This window comes from Adiantum capillus-veneris, chromosome 29 (assembly GCF_014529385.1).
Source record: "Adiantum capillus-veneris isolate H3 chromosome 29, ASM1452938v2, whole genome shotgun sequence".
Classification (NCBI taxonomy): Eukaryota; Viridiplantae; Streptophyta; class Polypodiopsida; order Polypodiales; family Pteridaceae; genus Adiantum; species Adiantum capillus-veneris.
The window spans coordinates 44,662,097-44,683,943 of record NC_140959.1 but is presented as its reverse complement, the minus strand read 5'-3'; the positions used below and the strand labels follow the sequence as shown (position 1 = coordinate 44,683,943).

Genomic DNA, 21,847 nt, shown 5'->3' with positions numbered 1-21,847 from the left:
AACAGAATTTTCATTGACCATCAAGATTTTGTGATTGTATTCTTTAATGACATTTTTGTATTCAGTAAATCAGAACAAGAACATATAGAGCATTTAAGACCTGTATTTGAACTGCTTGCACACAACCATTTATATCTGAATCCTGAAAAGAGTTCATTTTTCCAATCTGAAATTGAATATTTGGATCGGGCAAGGGAAAACATGTAGACTCTAAGAAAATTCAAGCCATCCAATCATGGCCTAGACCCAAAAATTTGCATGAACTTCGTTCTTTTATTGGTCTATGCAGTTATTACAGGAAGTTTGTACGTACCTTTGCTTACAAATCTCATTACCTCACTCTCCTGTTAAAGAAAAAATTTCCTTATATATGGACCAATTTGCAAGAAAGTCCCTTTAATGCACTTAAAAATTCTTTGATAAATGCACTGGTACTACGACTGCCTGATTTTGATAGACCATTCTTTGTCGTAGTCACTGATGCTAGTGAAAAAGGTATCGGTGCAGTCCTTATGCAAGATAACCATCCACTCGCATTTGAAAGTCGTAAGTTTAAACCATCTGAAGCAAAATTTAGTACACTTGACAAAGAGTTGACTACTGTTGTACATGCTTTGAAATTTGGAAACACTGTTTAATGGGTGCTGTTTTAATCATCAAAATTGATCAACAAAGTATCAAGTATTTACTGTCTCAACCCTTAATAGATGATAGACATATTAAGTGGGCTGCCTTCATTCAAAGTTTTCAACCCAACATTCAATGCCAACCTGGTAAGGAGAATCTTGTAGCTGATGCTTTGAGCGGAAGACCCTCTCTTGATAGTCTATCAACCATTATAGTTACTTCATTTGATTCAATGTCTGATACTTATGCACAAGATGATGATTTCAAAACCACATGGTTGCATATGATTAAAACCTCTGTGCACACATTTTTGGAATACACTATTCAAGAAAACTTTCTTTATTTTCAAAACGTATGTCGTGATTTCTTTTGGGCTACTATGAAAACTGATGTTAAACAGTATGTTTCAACTTGTTTGATTTGTCAAAAGGTCAAAGCAGTATAACAGGTAAGAAATTGGGACTTTTACACCCTCTCCATATTCCCGAAAAACCATGGGAACATATTTCAATGGATTTTGTTTCACTGGATTTCCATTCACTGTTCAACAAGCATGATATGATTTGGACTGTCATTGATCGTTTTTCTAAACAAGCATACTTCATTTTCTGTAAGAAAACGATCAAACACATCAAGCTGCACTTCTATTTCTTAAAGCTGTCTTTTCACATCATGGTTTGCCTAAAGTTATAATATTTGATTGAGATTCCACATTTTGTAGTGCTTTTTGGATTACTGTTTTTGAAAATCTTAGAACCACACTTTATTTTACTTTTGCATTCCATCCTGAGTCTAATGGTCAAACCGAAGTCACTAATCACACTATCATTGACTTGTTAAAAACTTATGTTTCTTCTCAACTGAAGATATGGGATGATTCCCTGGATATTCTACACTTTGCATATAACAACACCACTCACACTGCCATAAATAAATCTCCATTTGAAATTGTGTATGGTCATTGTTTGCCTAATCCTGCTTCACGTCTTTCCAATATTATGCTAATCGCTTTTCTTCATCAATAGCTGCCTAATTTTGAGTATCTTCCAAGGAGTTGTACAAAACACGAATGTCTTTGAGGATGAGTGTCCTCATATTGTAGGTGGCCACTTCAGAGTGTTCGAGTGTTCGGTGTCAACTACTTAGAAGTTAAAAACAGCAAATACAGATTTCACACTTTGAGTTTATTAAGCCCTCTCAAAATCCCTTGTTCGTGTGCTTCCAAGTTTGCATGAGTTTGCCCTGGCCATAAATATTTAACTTCCACACAAGTTGGCCTGTCGGACCGCCCTTATAACATAGCAGTTGCCGTTGGAGTCCGGACGATTCAAACTTTTAACCGCGAACCCCTTCCATGAGTCTGATGAGAATGACAAAACTTCAATCCCCAGCTCCGCCAGCAGAAGCTTTGCCATTGCCCGAGCGCTCTTCGAAGCTCCGAGCTCGCAAGGCTATCTCAAAAGCTGCAAGCTCACAGGAAGCAACATCGGATATTGAAGATAGCGGCCCTCGTTTCTCAGAGAAGCAGTCTGCCCTTATCAAAACCAATCTTTTGACCTGGTATGATGCACACCACCGCAAGCTTCCATGGAGGTATGAAATCTCACATAAAGCTCCAAACTTGGAGGATCTTCAGCAGAGGCGAGCTTACGCTACTTGGGTCTCTGAGGTGATGCTTCAACAGACCCGTGTCACTACTGTTATTGACTACTTTAATCGCTGGATGGAAAAATGGCCAACAGTGATGGACCTTGCTGCTGCGACAGAAGAGGTATGTGCCTTTCCCTTCTGAATCTCAGGCCGGGTTCAGATGGCGCCGTGGTAGAACGTCTTCCATGAAGCCTTTTCCATCCCATATTCATACAACATGGTGCTGTTATCATATATTGTCTGTGTGGGCTATTGAAGACAGCAAAAAGTGGTAGTGTGCAGGTTTGAGTAGACGGCCCTGGGGCATGACAACTTGAGCTTGGGGCCTGCACAGCGTATGCTTGCAGCTTTTTGCCGCTCTGGAGAGGCGCCAAGGAAATGTTGGACCTGACAATCTGGAGCTTTTAGCTAATTCAATGAGAATTATACACACAAGCAAGGCTTCTTCTATTGCTGCCCGTCTGAATTCAGCCTCATTAGAAATAACAAACCAGCGTATATAGTCAAATGGACTGCGTGGAGCCAGGGAGGATTAGTTCTCAGATGGGTTTTGATGCTAATGCTGTGGAAAAAAAGATTGCTGGAATGGGTATGAAGAACACTGTGAATTTATCCTCACACATCCTATGTTTCCTCCTAACTTAGGGCTTTGATGAGGGAAATATTAGGTAATTCGCACATTAACATTCACCTCGGCCCCTTCCAAAAGTCATGCGTTCATGGACAAACATCATTTCTCTTATATATGTATTAATATCTCAATAATTTAGCGAAGCAAGAGCCACAATTGCTTGATTGCTTGACCTTAACAAGAAGGGAGCTTGGGGGTTAAGGATTTCTGCTTGTCATTCATTCCTTAACGGTTTTGATTGGAGCCAGGCGAGTTAGAGGGCTTAAGGGGCGAGGTAGGCTAGAGGTCTAGAGGGGTGAGGGGTCTAGAGGGACTTGGGGAGAAGATAGGTGAAAGGTTGCGGGTAGTGCTGTCGTGCAGCGATCGAGGGGTATGTCGAGTAAGTGGCATACTTTAGAAGAAAACAGTGGGAGGCCAGAACTCAAGGTGCATAATAGAAAAGCGACCGAGTCATATTCCTGCAGCACCTGTTGAACACTGAACTTAACACTCAACTGAATTATAGAATCTGAGGGAGAATACTTGTAGCAGCTGAAGTGAACACAGAGAGAGATGTAGACTGGAAGAAGAGAAACTCAAAACATGCACATCAAGGTGCACCAAAAAGAGAAGAAGCTGACCTCAATAAATTTAAGTCAAGTATTAGTACACGGGTGGACATTGATTGGAAGAAGGAAATGCATAAGTATATGGGCCGGCATTTTCAGATAGAGAGCAAGTAGAGACACACAAGGCATAGATGGAGACTAAAGGGAAGCATTGAGAGGCTCAGAGGATCACATCACAGAGTGCTAAGATCAGGAGTTGATGTTGGGGAAAATGTAATAGGCTCTTAGCCAAGATCCATTCACCAGGGGTAAGGATGAACCTGAAAGTTTGAAGAACGATTGTGCCTTGGGGAAGAATTTCAAGCACTTAAAAGGGGCTGAGGCAAGCGGGAATCAGCTTATTAGCTTTTCATAGGAACTAGCTTGGTACAGAAGGACTAGAGACCTTTTTGGAACCTTTTTGTGCCGAAGTTGCTCTATTTTTCTGCAAACTACCGTGCTTTCGCCAACTTGCCACGACATGTAGAGATAATATTGATCAAGGTTATCCTCTATCCTGATAGTGCTGACTCTTGGAGAGCCTGCATTAAACTCAAAAGGTGCAATTGCTTTTGACTCATAAGCCAAGGGTGCTAAGTAGTGGCCTTGTAGGCTGTCCTATAAGCCTCGGTAGTGTCGAAGATAGTATGCGCCCAAGTTGGCGGTTGTAGTGGTAGGCCATCCGAAGTAGAGCAATCTCTCTCTCTCTCTCTCTCTCTCTCTCTCTCTCTCTCTCTCTCTCGCTTCTCTGCTTGGTTCAATGCTTCCACATCGTCAACTTTGATATGGTATCAGAGCCTTGGCGTTGAGAAGAGAAGGCGCTTTTTCCCCTCTGCCTGTGGCGGTCCTCTCCACCCCTCTGGTGGCGCTGTTTTGAAACACTGCGTTTGTGACCTCCTTGCCGTTGCAGCCTATCCTTTGCCAAAACTGTGGGTGCTGCACCTAGCGTTTCAAAATGCTAGCGTTTGCATGCCCGACGATGGCGGCCAATAGGCGACCCCTCCCTCCCCCTCCCCCCCCCACCCCACCCCGACTCTCTAGCATTTCGAAACGCTATTGCGTCCAGCTCCCCCCTTGACGACGACGGACCACCTGCCCGTCGACGACCCCACTTTATCTTAGTGTTTTAAAACGTTGTTCACAGAGTGTGGTGGGCACATCAGGGCATCGAAGAGGGTCCACATCGACCTTGGTGATTTGTGTAGCGGGAGGGCATCACGTGCCAACAAAAAAGAACAGTTTGAACAACTTTAACCATTTCAATTAACAAACTGAACTGAAAGAGATGCACGAGGCGCGGAGTGGCATAGTTCCACCCAAGAGAGCACTGGCCCCAAACCCTGGTGCCCCTTTCGGGATTTCTTTATATTGCTTGAACTCAGTACAAGAGATGGCGCGGCTTTCCTCTGCTCTGCTCTTGCTCCTGCTCTTGCCAGTTAGTCAGAGAAGAGAGCCCACCCTTCTATTCAAAGACCCAGGGCCTTCCTAAAAGTAGTACATGAAAAGCTTACAACTCAAAAGCATCTGAACTCTCAAAAATTGGCGCAAAAGGACTGTCTGTACAATCTACCACGTCACTAGCAGTCTGCACAATTTGTGGGGATCCGTACAGTGCCACGCGCAGGCAACACAATTTGCGGGTGCAGTTGGTACAACCAGCTACGTCATCTGTTTTACGCTAGGGAACTTGTGTGTGTGAGTGTGGGTCCTGCTTTATTTGCTTTATTTAATTATAGACCCATCGGATGCAGTTCCATAAGTTGGACATATTTTTTAGTAATTAGGCCCACTCGATGAGGACCTGTAAGTTGGTAAGACCTCTTCTATTGCTTCTACTTCTTCTACTACTTCTCTGAGGGTTTAGGCCAGTGTCACAAGGGACCCGGAGACGGGAGGCTTTTTTGGCGGGGACAGAACGGGACGGGGGATGCGGGGACACGAGATGAGACGGGGGGACGGCACAGTAGAGTGGTCCCTCACATTGGATGCAGAGGGGATGCGTCTTGGGATGCGGTCCCCAGCGATACAAGCAGGCGAGAGGCGGACAGGGGGCAACACGTTTGAATTTTGATAGGGAATAGGGTCCCATATATGCCTATGTTGCCCACTAGACTCTACTTATCCACTCTTCACTTGTCCATCATTACCTTTTTCCCTTTCAGCATGACAATTGATCACAATTTTACCGCGTCAACGTGCATGGCGTGCGCGCCGCGCTCTTACCGCATGTCATATTTTGGTATTATGACTGCAAAACCCGCTTTTTCTTTGCAATCTTGTGCTCTTAGTGTTGTCTAGTATACGCTTTTTTAAGACATGTCCCTGGCTCGTCCCTAGTCCCTTGTTTTGCCGCATCCCCCCCTTCTTGAAAGAAGAGTAATCGTTCACGATTATCGTATATCTGCAAAACAACTCAAGTTAGCTAAAAAATTTCCGAGTGTCATTCCAAGGCAAGGTAGGATCCGTACATACGTACAGATCCGTACGGCATGGTACGTCCGTATAGTACGGATCCGTAATTTACGGTCTTCTTTTTTTTTGGAAAAGAAAAACCCGAGTAGGTCGGCAAATAGGGTATGTTTGGATATTTGAATTGTCTTTGTTCTTGTCACTTGAATGCTATATATTTAAATATTTGAATATTTGAATTGTATATTTTCTTGTCACTTGAATGTTGATTCGTGGATGTCGAGCAAGGAGTCATGACTTGCTGGTATTCGTATGAAAGCTTTGCCTTGGTTTGTAGAATAGTGAACTAACATGCTTGAAGTGATACATATGAAGTTTTTATCAAGTACGGACCGTATTGGAGGTTTTTTGCTTTTAGAAAAAGAACTTACGAATTTTATGCACCTAACAACTCTATCCATTTGGAATAACGTACAGGATGTACTGAATCCGTACCTTACGTACCTTAACCACCTTGTTCCGAGGGACTTTCCAAGGACAATCAGTTTTCTCATTCCAAATCGGAGCACTTGATATTCTGGCAGTGTAGCAAAATTAGCCATCACACCCAGATTGCGTTGATCTTGAACGAGTGTCTTTATGCACTAAAATCACAAACCCAATTAATCTCCCCCAATGAGGAATATTTAGTGGACACATGACAATGCAACACAAATGCTCATATATGAAATGTTACAAGACGGAACAAACAACGCCGTTGAGCACTCCCCCGAGATAGACAGTCTGCGGTATGAAGCTACTCATCACCCCCTCCCCCACCTCCAAAAAAAAAAAGAAATCTAAAAAGGTTTGAGCCATGAGCTTAGAGGAGTGATACAACTAAACGCTCCCCAAACCGTAGCCTGCGTTGCTTGGAGGTTTCAAGCATACAACTAAACACTCCCCAGACATCTCGTCTGCGTCATTCAGAGATTTTCGAGCGTACAACGAAACGCTTCCTAGACATCCCGTCTGCATCATTCAGAGGTTTTCAAGCATACAATGAAACGCTCCCCAGACATCTCGTTTGCATTGTTCCGAAGTTTTAAAATTATCAAACAACATTTCTCACTACTCCACCCTGGAGTAAATCACCAATCATTGAAACCAATATTTAAAACGAGAGTCAAACAATGCAAATCGGCACCAAGATAGGTTTAAAATAGAAACAAATTTGGAACAATACTTTTTCAGACAGTTCAAAAGTATCTAAATACAAAACAACCAGAAAATTTATTCAGGTTTTTGTTCGGACAGTCGAACTTTGAGGACGACTGGCTTGTCCTTCTGCATCAGGGTAATTATACGGTTCCGGATTTGGAGTGTTGCATCATTCTTGTCGTGCCAAGGCATGCCCAAGAGAACGTCGCAATTGCCTAACGTCATGATGTAGAAATCGCCTTTTCCATGGTATCCTTGGATAGTCACTGGAAGAGCCCCAATGAGAGGTACCACTATGTGAGTTTGTTCGATAGCTAGCTGGGCTTCATTTTTGCGTCCTTGTGAATCACAATCAAAGTCCATCTGCTTCTAGAACTTTGGATGGATGAAATTTTTGGTAGCTCTTACCTCAAAGAAAATCAGGGCTTTCAAGCCGTTGACTTTGCCATATGCTCTGCACATTTCATTAGAACTCTTGAGGTTTATGCCATAAATATCAAGTACTAGTCCAATAGCCCTGGGGATCTTTCTATCGACGAAGCAGAAGGTTGCTCTGAAGACATTGAGCCTCTTTGAGGACATGTATTGAAGGGATTCCCAGTTTGAAAACATTCAAAACATCGGCCTTCTTGTTGGAGGATTTCTCGTTGACGCTGTGTCAAATGAGGCCTTTGCGGTTGACTCTCACGGGATTTTTGAGGATTGGTTCGTTTTTGTCGGGAATTCTGATTGCTTGCCGGAGTTGCTTGTGTAGTGAACTAGAGCTTAGTTTGTAGCGTACCATGGCATGGTCCATAAGCTCTTGCATGGTTGAGACTTGACTGGACAGACAATATTCTTGCAACGGTGATGGCAAGTCCAATGGTGTATTGCTCGCACTGGTTCTCCAAGGGAATGAGAATGAGGAAAGACATTGGAAGGTAGACGTCAAGAAACCTTTGGTTATAGTCTTCCATGGTCTCTGTGGCAAGCATTTTCAAGTTGCCCCATTCTGACAAGATCTGAACTTCAAAGAGAGAAGTTATATAACTGCGTGCAAAAATTTCCTTGAAAGCTTGCCATGTCCTTGGAGCATGCGGTTGTGTCGCGATTGAACTCCACCACTGCATAGCATTATCTTTAAGAAATCCTGTTGTACAGTTCCCCAAGGCATAGATCTTGTCGAATTGCTGTAGGAACTGCAATGCTTTCTTTCGATCTTTCACCCTAAAAAAGGTGAAAAATTTTATTGTCGTGCTGCCATCTTTGAAATCCTTCGGCTGGTTAGGCGCGTATCCTGGGTACAAATAATAAGAATATCCATACGGGCTCCAACCATTGTACCCTGGTGGCGATGATGGTGGCAACACCACTGGCAAATGCGGTTATGCTGGATCAAGGTCAGTAGATTGATGCACCATGTTCGTGAAGACTCCCCCGATTGGATCAGACAGTTGAGAAGATTGCTGGTTGGAAGTTCTCGTACTTTTTGGTGTTTGAGGAGGGGGTTACCACCTCGGGCATCAAAGGGGGTAACATGTAATTAAGAAACTGTTGGAAACCTTGTAGCATCGAAAGATTTTGCCATGGATGCCGTGAAAGAATGTCGCGAAGCTCGTCGAGGAGAAACTGCAGGTACTCTGTCGAATCCATAAATGCCATGGTGCTTTGTGTGTTCTTGGAAGGACTGGTATGCTTTGAGAAAAACACACGACTGGACCTCTGATACCACTGTAATGGGAGGGCACCACGTGCCAACGGAAAAGAACATGCTTTAAGCACTTCAAATAACAACTAAACTAAAAGAGATGCACGACACACAAGACGTGGAGTGGCGGAGTCTACCCCAAGAGAGCACTAGCCCCAAACCTTGACGCCCCTTTCGGTATTTCTTTATATTGCTTCAACTTAGTACAAGAGATGGTGCTGGTCTACTTTGTCCTGCTCCTGCTAGGTAGTCAGAGAAGAGAGCCCACCCTTCTATTCAAAGACCCAGGGCCTTCATAAAAGCAGTACATGAAAAGCTTACAACTCAAAAGCATTTGAACTCTCAAAGATTGGCGCAAAAGGACTGTCCGTATAATCTGCCACGTCACCAGTAGTCAACGCGATTCGCGGGGATCCGTACAGTGCCACGTGCAGGCAACACAATTCGTAGGTGCAATTGGTACAATCAGCTACGTCATCTGTTTTACGCTAGGGAACGTGTTTATGTGAGTGTGGGTCTTGCTTTATTTAATTATAGGCCCCATTAGATGAGGTCTTATACGTTGGACAAACGTTTTATTAATTAGGCCCACTTGACGAGGACGTGTAAGGTGGTAAGACTTCTTCTACTGCTTCTACTTCTTGCTACTTTTTCTCTTAGGGTTTAGGCCCCTCGGCTGGGATCTTTAGGTCGGCTAGGGTTGGGTTTGGGAAACCCCAACCCGCTGGGTCTTCAGTGGCTGGACACGTCAGGAGTTTGTGACAGTTTGGAAGTAAGGATTTTGAAGCCCCTTTTTTAGCAGAATTTGGTGAATGACTTGGGAATCTCTCAGGCCCTTTTGGAGTGCAAGAAGGAAGCAACTTTTTTATTTTGAAATCTTGTACCTGCAACATGTTCTTCCCCCTCCCTCCCTTGCTTGAATGCCGACGACAAACTGAACGGTGATAACTAGCCCAAGGCCAAAAAGCATTAGATATGAAAAGCTAGCACCAAAAAACAGCTTCCTAAAATGTTGGGATTTTCCTAAAAATTTACCACAAATTCCGAGATGTTTGTACATGTGCCACGTCATCATATTTTGAGGTTACAAACTTGTCTAATTTCATTTCGATCACTTTCAAGCGCTTTAAACAGGTCCTCTTTCACTAGAATGCCATGTCATCACATATGTGACATACTTCCCTCTTGAAAGAAGAGAAATCACTCTCGATTACGCCTCCAAAAAAGACAAAGAACAAAAACTAGCTTAGTAGACACTGACTCTTTGCTTCTACGCACCAAACTGCACACATCTAGCACTTGCACAAAGGCATCTGTCATTGAACATTCCCTTCACATTCACATCATTATCTCCATCAAGATCTCATATACGAATCATGATCATTGTAACTTATTTAGCATTCGCATCCAGATCGTGTCGACCTGTTCACGAATGTCTTGATCTACTAAATCTTATCACTATCAGATTCACATCCTTTCTCACATTTCATGTAGACATGCCAATGACCATCCCCACAAGACAGTACCATACACAGCATACATTCCACTAATCACTTAGGTCACACTGAACACTTAGGTGCAAACAGTCAATCTAGTCATCTCATTTAGTCTAGAACTCTTGATGCACATAGATCACTATCTAGCCATCTCATCCTTTCGGAACTCTTAATGCACTAAGATTAGTATCTGATCATCTCATCGAGATAGAGGTCACAATGCACTAGAATCACATTCGTGACTCATTTAGCTATCACATCCAAATCTCACTTATCTTTAACAGATGTCTAGATGCACTAATTCATTAGATCAATCATCATACAAAATGCTATAGACATTTCATCTTTTCAACATATACTCTAACAATACACATATGAAAGAGTACATGTAAACAAGTTCAATCTAGGAAATTTCCAATTCATTATACATCTTTTTACAAAGTCATTTTGCGAAGTATTGCCAGCCTATCAATACTCCTAAAATCTCATAGAGAAATTAGCGACTTTATTTAATCTAGGTAATCTGTGACAAAGGAGTGGAGTGGCTCCCCTCGTGTTGCACGCACCGCATTAGATTCAACCCGTTGATTCGACGTGCACTTAAGGAATAGACAGTGCTAAGAAGCCAAAAGGCTCAAGGTTCAACTAAAAAACTTAAGGAATAGACACTGCTAAGAAGCCAAAAGGCTCAAGGTTCAACTAAAAAATGAGGACAAAATCTTTGAAGTCCTCCTCCATCCTCTTTGCATTGAGAGCTGAAAAATCTTGCCCTTGACCAAATTATTGGTAGACCTAGCTCACCCTTTTGTTCTTTTTCTTGTGCCCTGGGATCTGATGGTTGTTGCTCTTGTCCTTGTCCAGCGGCACATCATTCTGAATCTTCAGAACTCTTTGATGAATCAACAGCTTTTCCTTCGGTTCTTTCTGTGGACACTTCAAGAATACATGTCCTTATTCACCATAGCCATAACACTTGCCCTTTTTGAAGTACTCAACACGTTGCTCTTTTATCAATTTGGGCCCCATGGATTTCTTCTTCTGCTCCTTTCCCTTCTTCTCCTTGGAAAACTCTTTTCCCGTTGACTTGGACACTAGCTTGTCCGTGTAGGGCTGAGAGTTGAAATTAGGGGAGAAAGATGACTGTGGGGTAGTGTGGGACAGGGGTGTTATGCTACAAACGGGAGCGCGAAATGTCCTACAAAACACTAAAAACAATATACTTGCAAGTCATAAAACCGACAAATTTGCATACCTAATGAATCCCGTAGCACATAAGCGAATCATACGTGACCAGATAGAGGAGGAGAGGAGAAGAATAACGCAGACACTGAGTGCAATCTCCTCCTCGTACAAGAGTGAGCATCTCCCTCTTGCACGTATTTACTTATAGATTTCTTGAATGCTCAAAGTGAGTACAAACTGGCCGGCCGGTCATAAATGGCCAAAGCTCATAAGAAGCACTTGAATAATCAAATATACATAAATTGTGATATCCTATTGCATAATCCATTAGCTGCTAACTCTTTTTCCACCTATCAGCTACAATAAATAAATGATTATCAATTACCATTACATACCTCTCCGTTGGAAAGCAACTATCCTCAGTTGCAAATATAAGAATCTGCAAACCATACTTGTCAAAAACAGTGATTAGAAATCTGTGTCAAAAATAGCACATAGTAAAAGAAAATATTAATGAAACTAAACAACATTGCTTATGCCTGTCGTCATCCACATACTACCTATTCTAGTGTCCCATACGACCAGAATAAGCAGTATATGTCATACCCTGATGAATCAGGATTTCATTAGGATATCATTGGTCACACTCCTCATTCTATATATCAATTCTCATCAGTCTCAAGTTCAATTTCATAAATACTGTCATGACAGGAAATCAACATGTATCAAGTCCAGATCCAATTTCAAATATAACTCCAAATCCAAATTACTTTAATTTTGTACCTGGGTAACAAAATCATACCAGTTATAGTGGTGGCCAGCCACTACAACATGATTTTGTGATTGGTGTTGCCTAAATTGGCGAATCTACACCAATAAGACCTGTTGCCTAAATCGAGGAATCTGTACTAATGCTGCCTAAATCGGCAGATTTGCATTTAGATTTGTTTAGAATAATGGATCTGCATTTTGTCGGTGTGCTACCTAAATCGACGGATCCGCATGGACAATTGGCGTTGCCTAAATCGGCGAATCTACACTAGGGTGAGCATGTACACACTGCCTAAACCGACAAATCTGCATACTTGATGAATCCCGTAGCACATAACCGAATCATACGCGAATAGAGAGAGACAGAGAGCGGGAGAGCGAGAGAGCACGCGCAGGCGCACCTCCTAGAGCGGAGTGCTACGTCGGCACGGCGAGAGAGAAGAGAGGAGAGGAGAAGAACAACGCAAACACTGGGTGCAATCTCCCCCCGTGCAAGAGTGAACATTTCCCTCCTGCACGTATTTACTTAGATTTCTTGAATGCTCAGAGTGAGTACAAACTGGCCGGCCGGTCATAAATGGCAAAAGCTCATAAGAAGCACTTGATAATCAAAAGCTGTTAACGATAAAATTGATGTAAAGTTGGGGTTAAAAATAGACAAGGTTAACCTTGCCAAAATGGGACAAACTATTTATAATGGTATAGTCATTCTGATAGTTGGACTTTCTATTTCCGTATGGGTAGGCCTTAGTATGATACCCACCTTATCAAGAATGTAATACATGTAAGAGCAAAACGTTGTTATCACAACTACAATATTAGGTGCTGTCAAAATAACTTCAGGCTTGTGTTTGCCAAATTTAAATGCTACATACTAGGACTAAAACGGTAGGGATTTACAGTTTAGTCAATGTTTAAAGGAAAGGGGATCTAAAGAGTGTAGAGGAGTAGGGGATCTAGCTAGTGCTGTGGAAGTAATTAGAGTCTTGATGGGAGTTAAGGAGATAATTTAGCAAGTTTGACAGTGCTTGATGTTGAAGAGGACAAGCCTTAGGGAAGTTCAATCACTTGTAGTGAAGCTTCATCATTCCTAACAATGAGTGATGTACGTCGGTTGTTGCTAGCTACGGAGTTTTAGTTCGAGTTTAACGTTGTGGAGAGACATTGGGCATGAGTCGACCACCACACACAGAGAGAGAGAGAGAGAGAGAGAGAGAGAGAGAGAGAGAGAGAGAGAGAGAGAGAGAGAGAGAGAGAGAGAGAGAGAGAGAGAGAGAGAGAGAGAGAGAGATGAAATGAAATGTTATATTAACGTCTTCAAACGGCCAAAGTGACCTATGAGACCAGAAATCTGAAAGTTACAATTTGGTGGATCTGATACAAAGTCAGAGTAACAAGATGACAAAATGACATATTGACAAAATGACAAAATAAAATACTATGGAATACTAAACTGCTAGGTGTGAACTAAGCAGCTAAACAGCTAGCTGGGATAGCTAGATCACAGGAGATCCAGCATCGGTCGTTGGCGGATCTCATCAATCTCCTTCATGGTTAGTAGTCTGACCAGACGTCACGCATGTCGAGCCAAAGTGATCCGAATCCTCTGATGCAGCCTCCGTTGATGCTGTGTAGTCCTCCGCAGTCGTGGGCGTCTGGCTCTCCCTAGCTCAGTCGCTCGGTCGATCAGTGTGTCTCTGGTGTAAGGCGACGAGCTCTGCTCTGGTAGTAACTCCTCCGGGTGTCCAGTGGCAGCTCTAAAGAAGTCTGTGATCTTTCTCTGAGACTGGCTAGTCTCTCCTCTCATCACGCTCTCTCTGTTCTGCGCAGCTCGAGCAAAAACAAACCCAGGCATCTCTGATCCTCGTACCGCATGACTCTAGAGAATGGTCCAAAGCCCTCTTTGAACAAGCAATGGAAGCAGCCTCGTATCTCGTAGTAGACGGGGCAGTGGCATTTGTAGTGCAACTCTGTCTCATGCTCGATGTCACACAGGGGGCACGTCCTGGCCTCTGCTGGTACTCCGCTGTATCTCCTAGTCTTGATCCGCAGCTGGTGTGAAGATGTGCGTATCTGGCCAATAGCACATCGTATCCCATGTGGGCCTCGTCACAAAACCATCCTCCGTAAGCTGGAGGAGATGCTCTTTGTAGAAGCCATCTTCGTGCCCAGCTCCTGTGCTGGCTGTATCCATGTCCTCTTGGTGTCTAGCTGAGTCAAGTCCTAGCGAATGAGCCTGGTGATCTCGGACTCTGTAAGAGTCAGAGAGGGCGTATCCATTGAGTACTGGAAGGGAGGCAATTTGTCTATGCTGAACCCATGCGCTTAAAACCATGATGTCATCTCCCCATACCAGCATGCTGTATCTCCTTGCATGGCGGAGCCCGAGCCCGAGCCCGAGCCCGAGCCTGTCGATCTCCATGTAGAAGCATTTCCCTAAACATTTGTACCTGTGCCCGAAGGTCTTCAATGATGTCCGACTTTATCTTCAAAGCTTGCTGTAGCATCACGATCCGAGATGGCACTTTCGGCCACCTTCAGAGATCCCGCCATAGCTGCATATATGGCAGAGTGGCGCTGGTGCGTAGCAGCTAACTGTTCCGCTCCAAGCTCTATGGTGGCGATAGCATTCCTGGAGTCTTGTAATACTTTCTCCGAAAGATGTACCAGAGAAGTAGAGTCGGCCACCCTTGATGATGTCCCAAGTGGCACATGTGGCTCGCTATGAGGAGGCACTACTGGGCGAGTAGGAGCTGAGATGGAATCTGAGATGGTAGTTGCAGGTGGAGGCAGATGCGTATGGGTGAATATTGGGGAAGAAGGTAGAGGAATCGCCGAGGGAGAAGCCGCCGATTTGTCATGAAATTCGGGAGTCTACACTGGTGGCGTACAGAGAGGGATGGTAGACAGAGACCGCCGCGGATGATGTGTTACTTTAGTCTGTTGGCTCTTCGATATTGGCAAGGAGATTAGAGACTTTGCTGTATCTTTGGCCACCTTTGCTTTTATCTTCTTTTTCTTGTGGATTGTAGGATCAGCATGAATGTTTAGTGATTTCCTTTTCCCTTGCACACTTCGCGTATCATCATCTACTTTGTCTGGTGTAACAGGAGTACTTACAACCCACGCCAAGAGAGGGGCTGCAAAGCATTTGAAGCTGAGCTACACAGATCTCACTTGGGTCCGAAATCTTTTGGCCCGAGATTGTAAAGATGAAAAAAGGATCTGGTGAAATCCACAAGGTTGGGCATGGAGCAAACAATAAAGACCGTCCCAATGAGATACTGTAGTGGGTAGTTCACATTTTCCTTTATCTTCTTTGGCATCTCTAGCTAGAAAGTAGTATCTAAAGATTGCCAAGATCTGTTTATTTCTTTCATAGTTCAGATGATTTGTACTGAGCATTTCTTGGCATGATTGAATTGTGGCCTCCTTAGAAATCTGAGAGAAGGTTCGATGTCACGTGACACATCCAACCCTATGTGTCCGTGGACAAGCTACAGCATGATCAGGGTTCAGTCAGTCCAATTAGTCTAGATTAGAGGTGATCTGGCACTTTTTGTGAGTCTATTCGTAGACCGTGCATGCCTAGTCACTTAGAATAGATGCATATCCTCTGGTTGCACACAGCATGATCATCAATATTCCCATCAGAATCCATCAGGGGAATTTTCCAACGATTTTAGCATATTTTCTCTATTTTTGACATTTTTCACTTATTAATTTAAGTGACTTTCCAACAAAAGTAGGTAGGGCAATTTTGCTAAGTTTGTATATAAGCAAACTAGAGCTAGCACTATTTGGCAGAAGAGGCAATAGGAGCACATGCTCAATAGGCACCTTCTCAGCAGGAACCCAAGGACTTCTAGCGTTTTTGCTCCACAGCAACTTGGCTGGCGTTTTTGGGCAAGACACAGCAGATCAGCCAGCGTTTTGCTCTTGCAGATCCCTGGCGACAAGACCACAGCAGATCAGCCTAGCATTTTTGCATTTGCAGAATCCCGGCGACAGAAACACCAATTTCAGCCCCTAGCATTTTTGATTTGCAGCACCACCTCAGTGTTTTTGCAGATCATCGTGACAGAAAGTCAAGTACCATCAGCGTTTTCAGTTTTCAGCAGTTAGACATCGCAGATCAAGTCCCGAACCTCGCAGATCTCACCTTCCCGTAGCAGTTCCTCGCCGCACGGTCAATTTCTGCAAGGTTTATAGTTTCAGCCCGGAAAACGCAGATTTCAGCATCTGCGTTTTCAGCGCGACGTTGTCGCATCGACATCTTCATCGACATAGGGTCAGAATTCAACAGATAGAACATTTGCAGATTTCAGCCCATAGCGTTTTTGGACAACAGTAGAAAGATTGCAGATTTCAGCCCTTAGGTCGACTTTGTCATCTATGTCGTCATCATCGACATAGCCTAGACTTGCATCAGTCACTTGCATTCATTTGTACCAGATTGTGCAATCATAAGTAGACCACTCTCGCCGACGAGAGTGGGGCCTTCGGAGGAGGGTTTTACGTCTCTGGTGTCGTATCTCTCTTCTCTCTCTATCTCTCAATCTCATACATTTGCGCGCACAGTGTCCATTCACTTTGTTGTGATCATAGCATTCTCATTAAGAACGGAAGGCTCTCCCTTCCATAAGAACTAAAAGGAACCTTGAGCACAGTTCGGAGCACTCATCTTGAGCAAAGCGCAACCATTCATTCTGCTGCACCTAACATTCGAGTGGCAGGCTTCACAGCTGGAAAGGTTTTCATACCCATAGCACGTCCTATCCCTGTAACGGTGAATTTATGACCCTTGACCTTGGGAAAATTCTTCAAAAGATCATGAATCATCTCTATAGGAACAGTGGTTGGGAGATCTTCGGCCAGTGTTGTGAGACCCATAGTCTGTAGCTGGTCCTTGGAGAGGATTTGGCTGAGAGACGGTCGAGGTGGTTGTAGATAAACAGCCAAGGAGAATGGTGTGCGACTTCTAGATGTAGCCGGCCTAGCAATTTCCTGATGGATGATTTCTTGATTGCGTTTCTTTTTACCTGCTGTTTTCAAGTTTGTTTCTTTTGATGCATCTGATTAAGAGACAGCTTCTGACTCCGACTCTGAAGTTGGGGATGCTTTATAACTTTCATCGCTGGCATCACTTGAAGTGAAGTCATCCATATCTTGGCTGTTAGTTTCCGAATCCTTCTCTTAAGCAGAACTCAGCTGCGGAGGTGGTGGCTTCTTGACTGCTTTGTTGGAGGGTTTGCTGGTACCTGCCATGATAATTGCAAGTCTTCTTGAACTAACTGATTTGCACACCTCGTGCAGAGAGACTGAAGTTGTTCCAATAGAGAGCAGAAGAACTTCAGACACTGAACAAATTCCAAAACTGATCCACAACCTCTTACATATCCAGACTTTCACAGAACTCCTAAAATCCGAATTGCTGAACGAAGGCGCAGATGCTCGCTATCAGGGACGCCGTCGCTTTAAGCAAAGCTTACCATCTTAAAAATGTCGAGTCGAGTTTTTTTTTTTTGACAACGCGAGATGGGACCAGAGATAGCCGAGGCGACCTGGTTTCGAATTTGGAACGGGTGGGCGAATTTGGAAGCTTCCGAATTAGGAACGGTGGGCGAAATTGGAGATAAGGGAAAGCACGCCTAATTGCCTAATTGGGTGGATATGAGGGGAGGGCCAATTGGGGGGAAGGGGGCGAATTGGGAGAGGGCAGGGCGAATTGGGAATAGGTCAACAATAAATTGGGTGGAAGGCGAGTTGGGCAGGGGAAGGGGCGATTTGGAAAAAGGAGGGAGGTACGAACTGGGGAGGGAGGGGAGGGGGGACGAATTGGTAGGGGAGGGGGGGTCAATTTGGTAGAGAGGGGAGGGGACGGATTGGGAGGGCAAGGGGGACGAATTGGGAGGGGGCGTGTTGGGCAGGGGAAGGGGCGAGTTTGGAAAAAAGGGGGAGGTACGAATTGGGGAGGGAGGGGAGGGGGAACGAATTGGGAGGGGAGGGGGGGCCAATTGGGAGAGGGTCGAAATTCAATTGGGAGCGGGGCTAATTTGTGCAAGGGGGCGAATTTCCGGCAGCGGGGGCGAAGTTGGGCGAATTTGGACAGGGGGACGAATTCGGGCAGGAGGGACGAATTCGGCTGCAGGGACGAATTCGGCAACAGGGGAAGGGGGCGAATTGGGAGAGGGCAGAGGAGGGCGAATTTAGGAGAAAGGGGAGGGGGGACGAATTGGGAGGGCAGAGGGGCGAATTTAGGAGAAAGGGGAGGGGGACTAATTGGGAGGGCAGAGGGGGGCGAATTTGGGACAAAGGGGAGGGGGGACGAATTGGGAGGGGAGGGGGGACGAATTGGGAGGGGCGGAATAGGAGGGTGGGGTGAATTTGGGAGAAAGGGGATGATTTGCAGTTACTGATGAAGAAGAACACTCTGAGGCTGTGCCCGCCGGTGAGGATACCATACAACACTTTGTAGAGAGGCGTACACCAAAGAGCTTAAACCCTGCTTGATTGTCCAAGCATGTCCTTGAATTTTGTCCATTGTGACCACAGTGGGAACAATGCCGCGCCATCTTTGATGAAGGCCAAGCAAAGCTAAGAATTAATTTACCAACTGTTACAGGACAAACTCCTTATATGTGGGAGACCTTGATCCCAATCCCAATGAAGCACAACTCTGTATGACTTGATTACCAGTGTCGGGCAAATGCTGTCTACTAGGGTTGGCCGTGCTAACAAAGAGATCCCTTGGTTATGCGTATACGAGAGTAGAGGTCGAATGGGTGATGCACTTGCAGGCGGTAGTCGGTTGGGATGAGACTGCAACCATAGCTCCTTGGAGTAAGTAGAGGTTAAGTTTGTCTCAAAGACAGCCGAGGATATGCTTGGAAATCACCAATGCCAAGGCACCTGATTAGCTTTAGAAAGTAGAGATGGTAAGGGTTTACCATAGAGACAGACAACTTTATTCTGCAGAGAGAAGCGTGTAAACTTAAAGAAAATATTACAAAAGAGACTAGGAGCTTAACTGGAAATACCTTAGTGCTAACGTCGAATAACATTGATGATAGAAACAATTAGAGAAAGAGTGATTGGATTGTAAGAAGTTCAAGACAATATCCAATTACCGAGACTGAGTGGAGAAAGGATACTTTAGACGGAAAGATGGAAACTTCTACAGACCTAGCAGAGATTGAGACAATAGAGATTGAGACAATAACAGAACACCCGTTCTGGTTGAAAGGTAGTTGGGAGGAGAGAGATGGGATATTAGAACCTACAGATGGAGAAATCATTGCAGACTGCTTACTCAGAGTAATAGCACTTGATTCTGGAGCCATTTACTAGAGGCAATGGAACACCATCCAAAGTTACTAACTGGATTGCTCCTTGTGGCAAAATTTCCTGCACCTTGAATGGCCCTTGCCAGGCTGGAACAAGTTTTTTAGCCTTTTTCAGATACTTAGCTTGATAAAGTAGCACCAGTGCTCCTTGTGTTATTTGCGGCTTTCGGAGATGGCGATCATGCCATGCTTTGCGACGAAGCTGCTTTGCTTCCAGAGCCCAGGAAGCCAAACTTCGGCTTTCCTCCAAAAGGTAAAGACGAGAGGCAGATGCCGACCCCAAATCTCCATTGGCACGCAGACTATCCACTCGTGGAGATCCTGAATTGAATTCGAAGGGTGCTATCGCTTCCAAACCGAAAGCTAATTGAAATGGGGTGTGATTGGTTGTGGCTTTGAAAGAAGTTTGGTATGCCCAAAGGGTGCCATGGATAGCTTGAGCCCAAGTCGCAGGATGGAGATGACGTGCTTTCCGTAGAAGTGCTATCAAAACCTTATTAGTGCTCTCGGCCTGCCCATTTGCTCTAGGGTAATAGGAACACGATTTTCGGTGAAAAATCTTGTAGTCGGCAAGCAAGGTTGAAGTTGTTTCATTCACAAAGTGACTACCCCTATCACTGGTGATTTCCAGGGGACACCCAAACCTGCACAAAATATTTTCGTAGAGAAACTTGGCTACAGTAGTGCCAGTGCAATCCGTTGTTGCCAGTACCTCTGCCCACTTTGTTGCATAATATGTAGCCACTAGTAGATCCTTTTGATTGCCTGGTTGGGCGGAGGAAGTAATTGGACCCACAAAATCAATGCCCCATCTCTCAAAGGGTTGCCATGCCATAGAGACATGTAGAGGACGCCACAACGCTGACACACATCACATACTTTTACATAGGCAATTGCATCTCGAAAAATATAGGGCCACCATAAGCCACAATGGAGAATCTTCTGAGCAGTAATATCATATATGACCAGGGTAATGGCCACCAGTTGGACCACTATGGGCATCCTCCACTTTATGAGGGGAGACACACCGCCTCAGAACACCATCTTGTCCTGACTTGTATAGCTGGCCACCAATTAGTGTGAATGGCCTAGACTTCAACAACAGTCGTCTCTTCTGTAGTGGAGAAGCGTTCTCTGGGTACACGCCAGTAGAAAGCAGGTGCAAAATATCGCCGTATCATTCCGGAGTGGTATCCACCTTAAAGAGACTGCTATCTGGAAAGTCATGTGCAATCCCTGTTGCTTCTTCACCCGTGTGAATGCGAGAGAGGTGGTCGGCAAGGACATGATGTTTGCCGGGCCTGAGTACCACTTCAAAATCAAATTCTTCAAATAAGAGTAGCCATCGCCATACTCGACCTGGCGAAATTTTTGCAGAGCATACACAATAGCTAAACCTTCCCTTTCTGTGGTGCTATTAGTTGCGTTCTGCCTTGGTGAGTAGGCGACTTGCATAGTGAAAAGGGGGATCCAGGTTGTACTCCTTACTAGGCTGAGTCAGCACAGCACCCACAACCAGTTGGCTAGCATAAGTATGCACATGAAAAGGGAGAGACCAATTGGGAGCTACTAGGATAGGTGCTTCAGTGAGGCGTTTTTTGAGGTATGCAAAAGCTTCAGCCTCCGCATTTGACCTTTGAAAGGGAACAGTAGCACTGGTTAGGCGTGTTAGGGGTTGAGCCACCTGTGCATACATACGTATAAACCTGCGATGATAGCCTGTGTGACCTACAAAGCTCTGCACCCCTTTTGGATTGATGGGAGGTGGTAACTTTAAGATTGCCATAATCTTCTCTAGGTCAGGTGCTAAACCTTTAGCAGACACCACATGGCCTAGAAGTGTGCCCTTAGTGACCAAAAAATGACATTTGTTAGGATTTAGCTTTAGGTGTGCCTCTCTGCACCGGAGGAAGACAGCAGAGAGCTGAGCAAGGTGTTCCTCTAGATTTTCCACTGGGGTTGAACATTGAGCACCTGAGAAGGTCGAAAAATCGTCCATGAAGATGTGAAGATGATCCGTAAGGAGAGGACAAAAGATGAGATATACCGCCCGACTGAAAGAAGGTGGAGCGTTTTTCAACCCAAAAGACATTCTAGTGTAGATAAAAATACCCTAGGGAATCACAAAGGCCGTTTTCAGTTGATCACTTTGATGGATGCCCAACTGATTGTATCCACTAAACCCATCCATGAAACTGTACAAAACATGCCCTGCTACATCTTCGAGCACGCGCTCAGTGAAAGGTGTGGGGAAACCATCT

The 21,847-nt window shown here is 44.5% G+C and overlaps 1 protein-coding gene across 4 annotated transcripts in view; it reads left to right on the top strand.

The window, feature by feature from the left end:
• The first annotated feature begins 1,954 nt into the window (after positions 1-1,954).
• LOC147419117 (HhH-GPD base excision DNA repair family protein) overlaps positions 1,955-21,847 on the top strand; it is a 96,448-nt gene continuing 76,555 nt past the window's right edge. For 2 of the 4 annotated variants that reach the window (XM_086505628.1, XM_086505627.1), the window contains exon 1: positions 1,955-2,398. In XM_086505628.1, the coding sequence (XP_086361754.1) occupies positions 1,982-2,398 (417 nt within the window). In that variant the 5' untranslated portion in view covers positions 1,955-1,981. The remainder of the gene's footprint in view (positions 2,399-21,847) is intronic. The other 2 variants (XM_086505629.1, XM_086505630.1) reach the window with 2 other exon arrangements.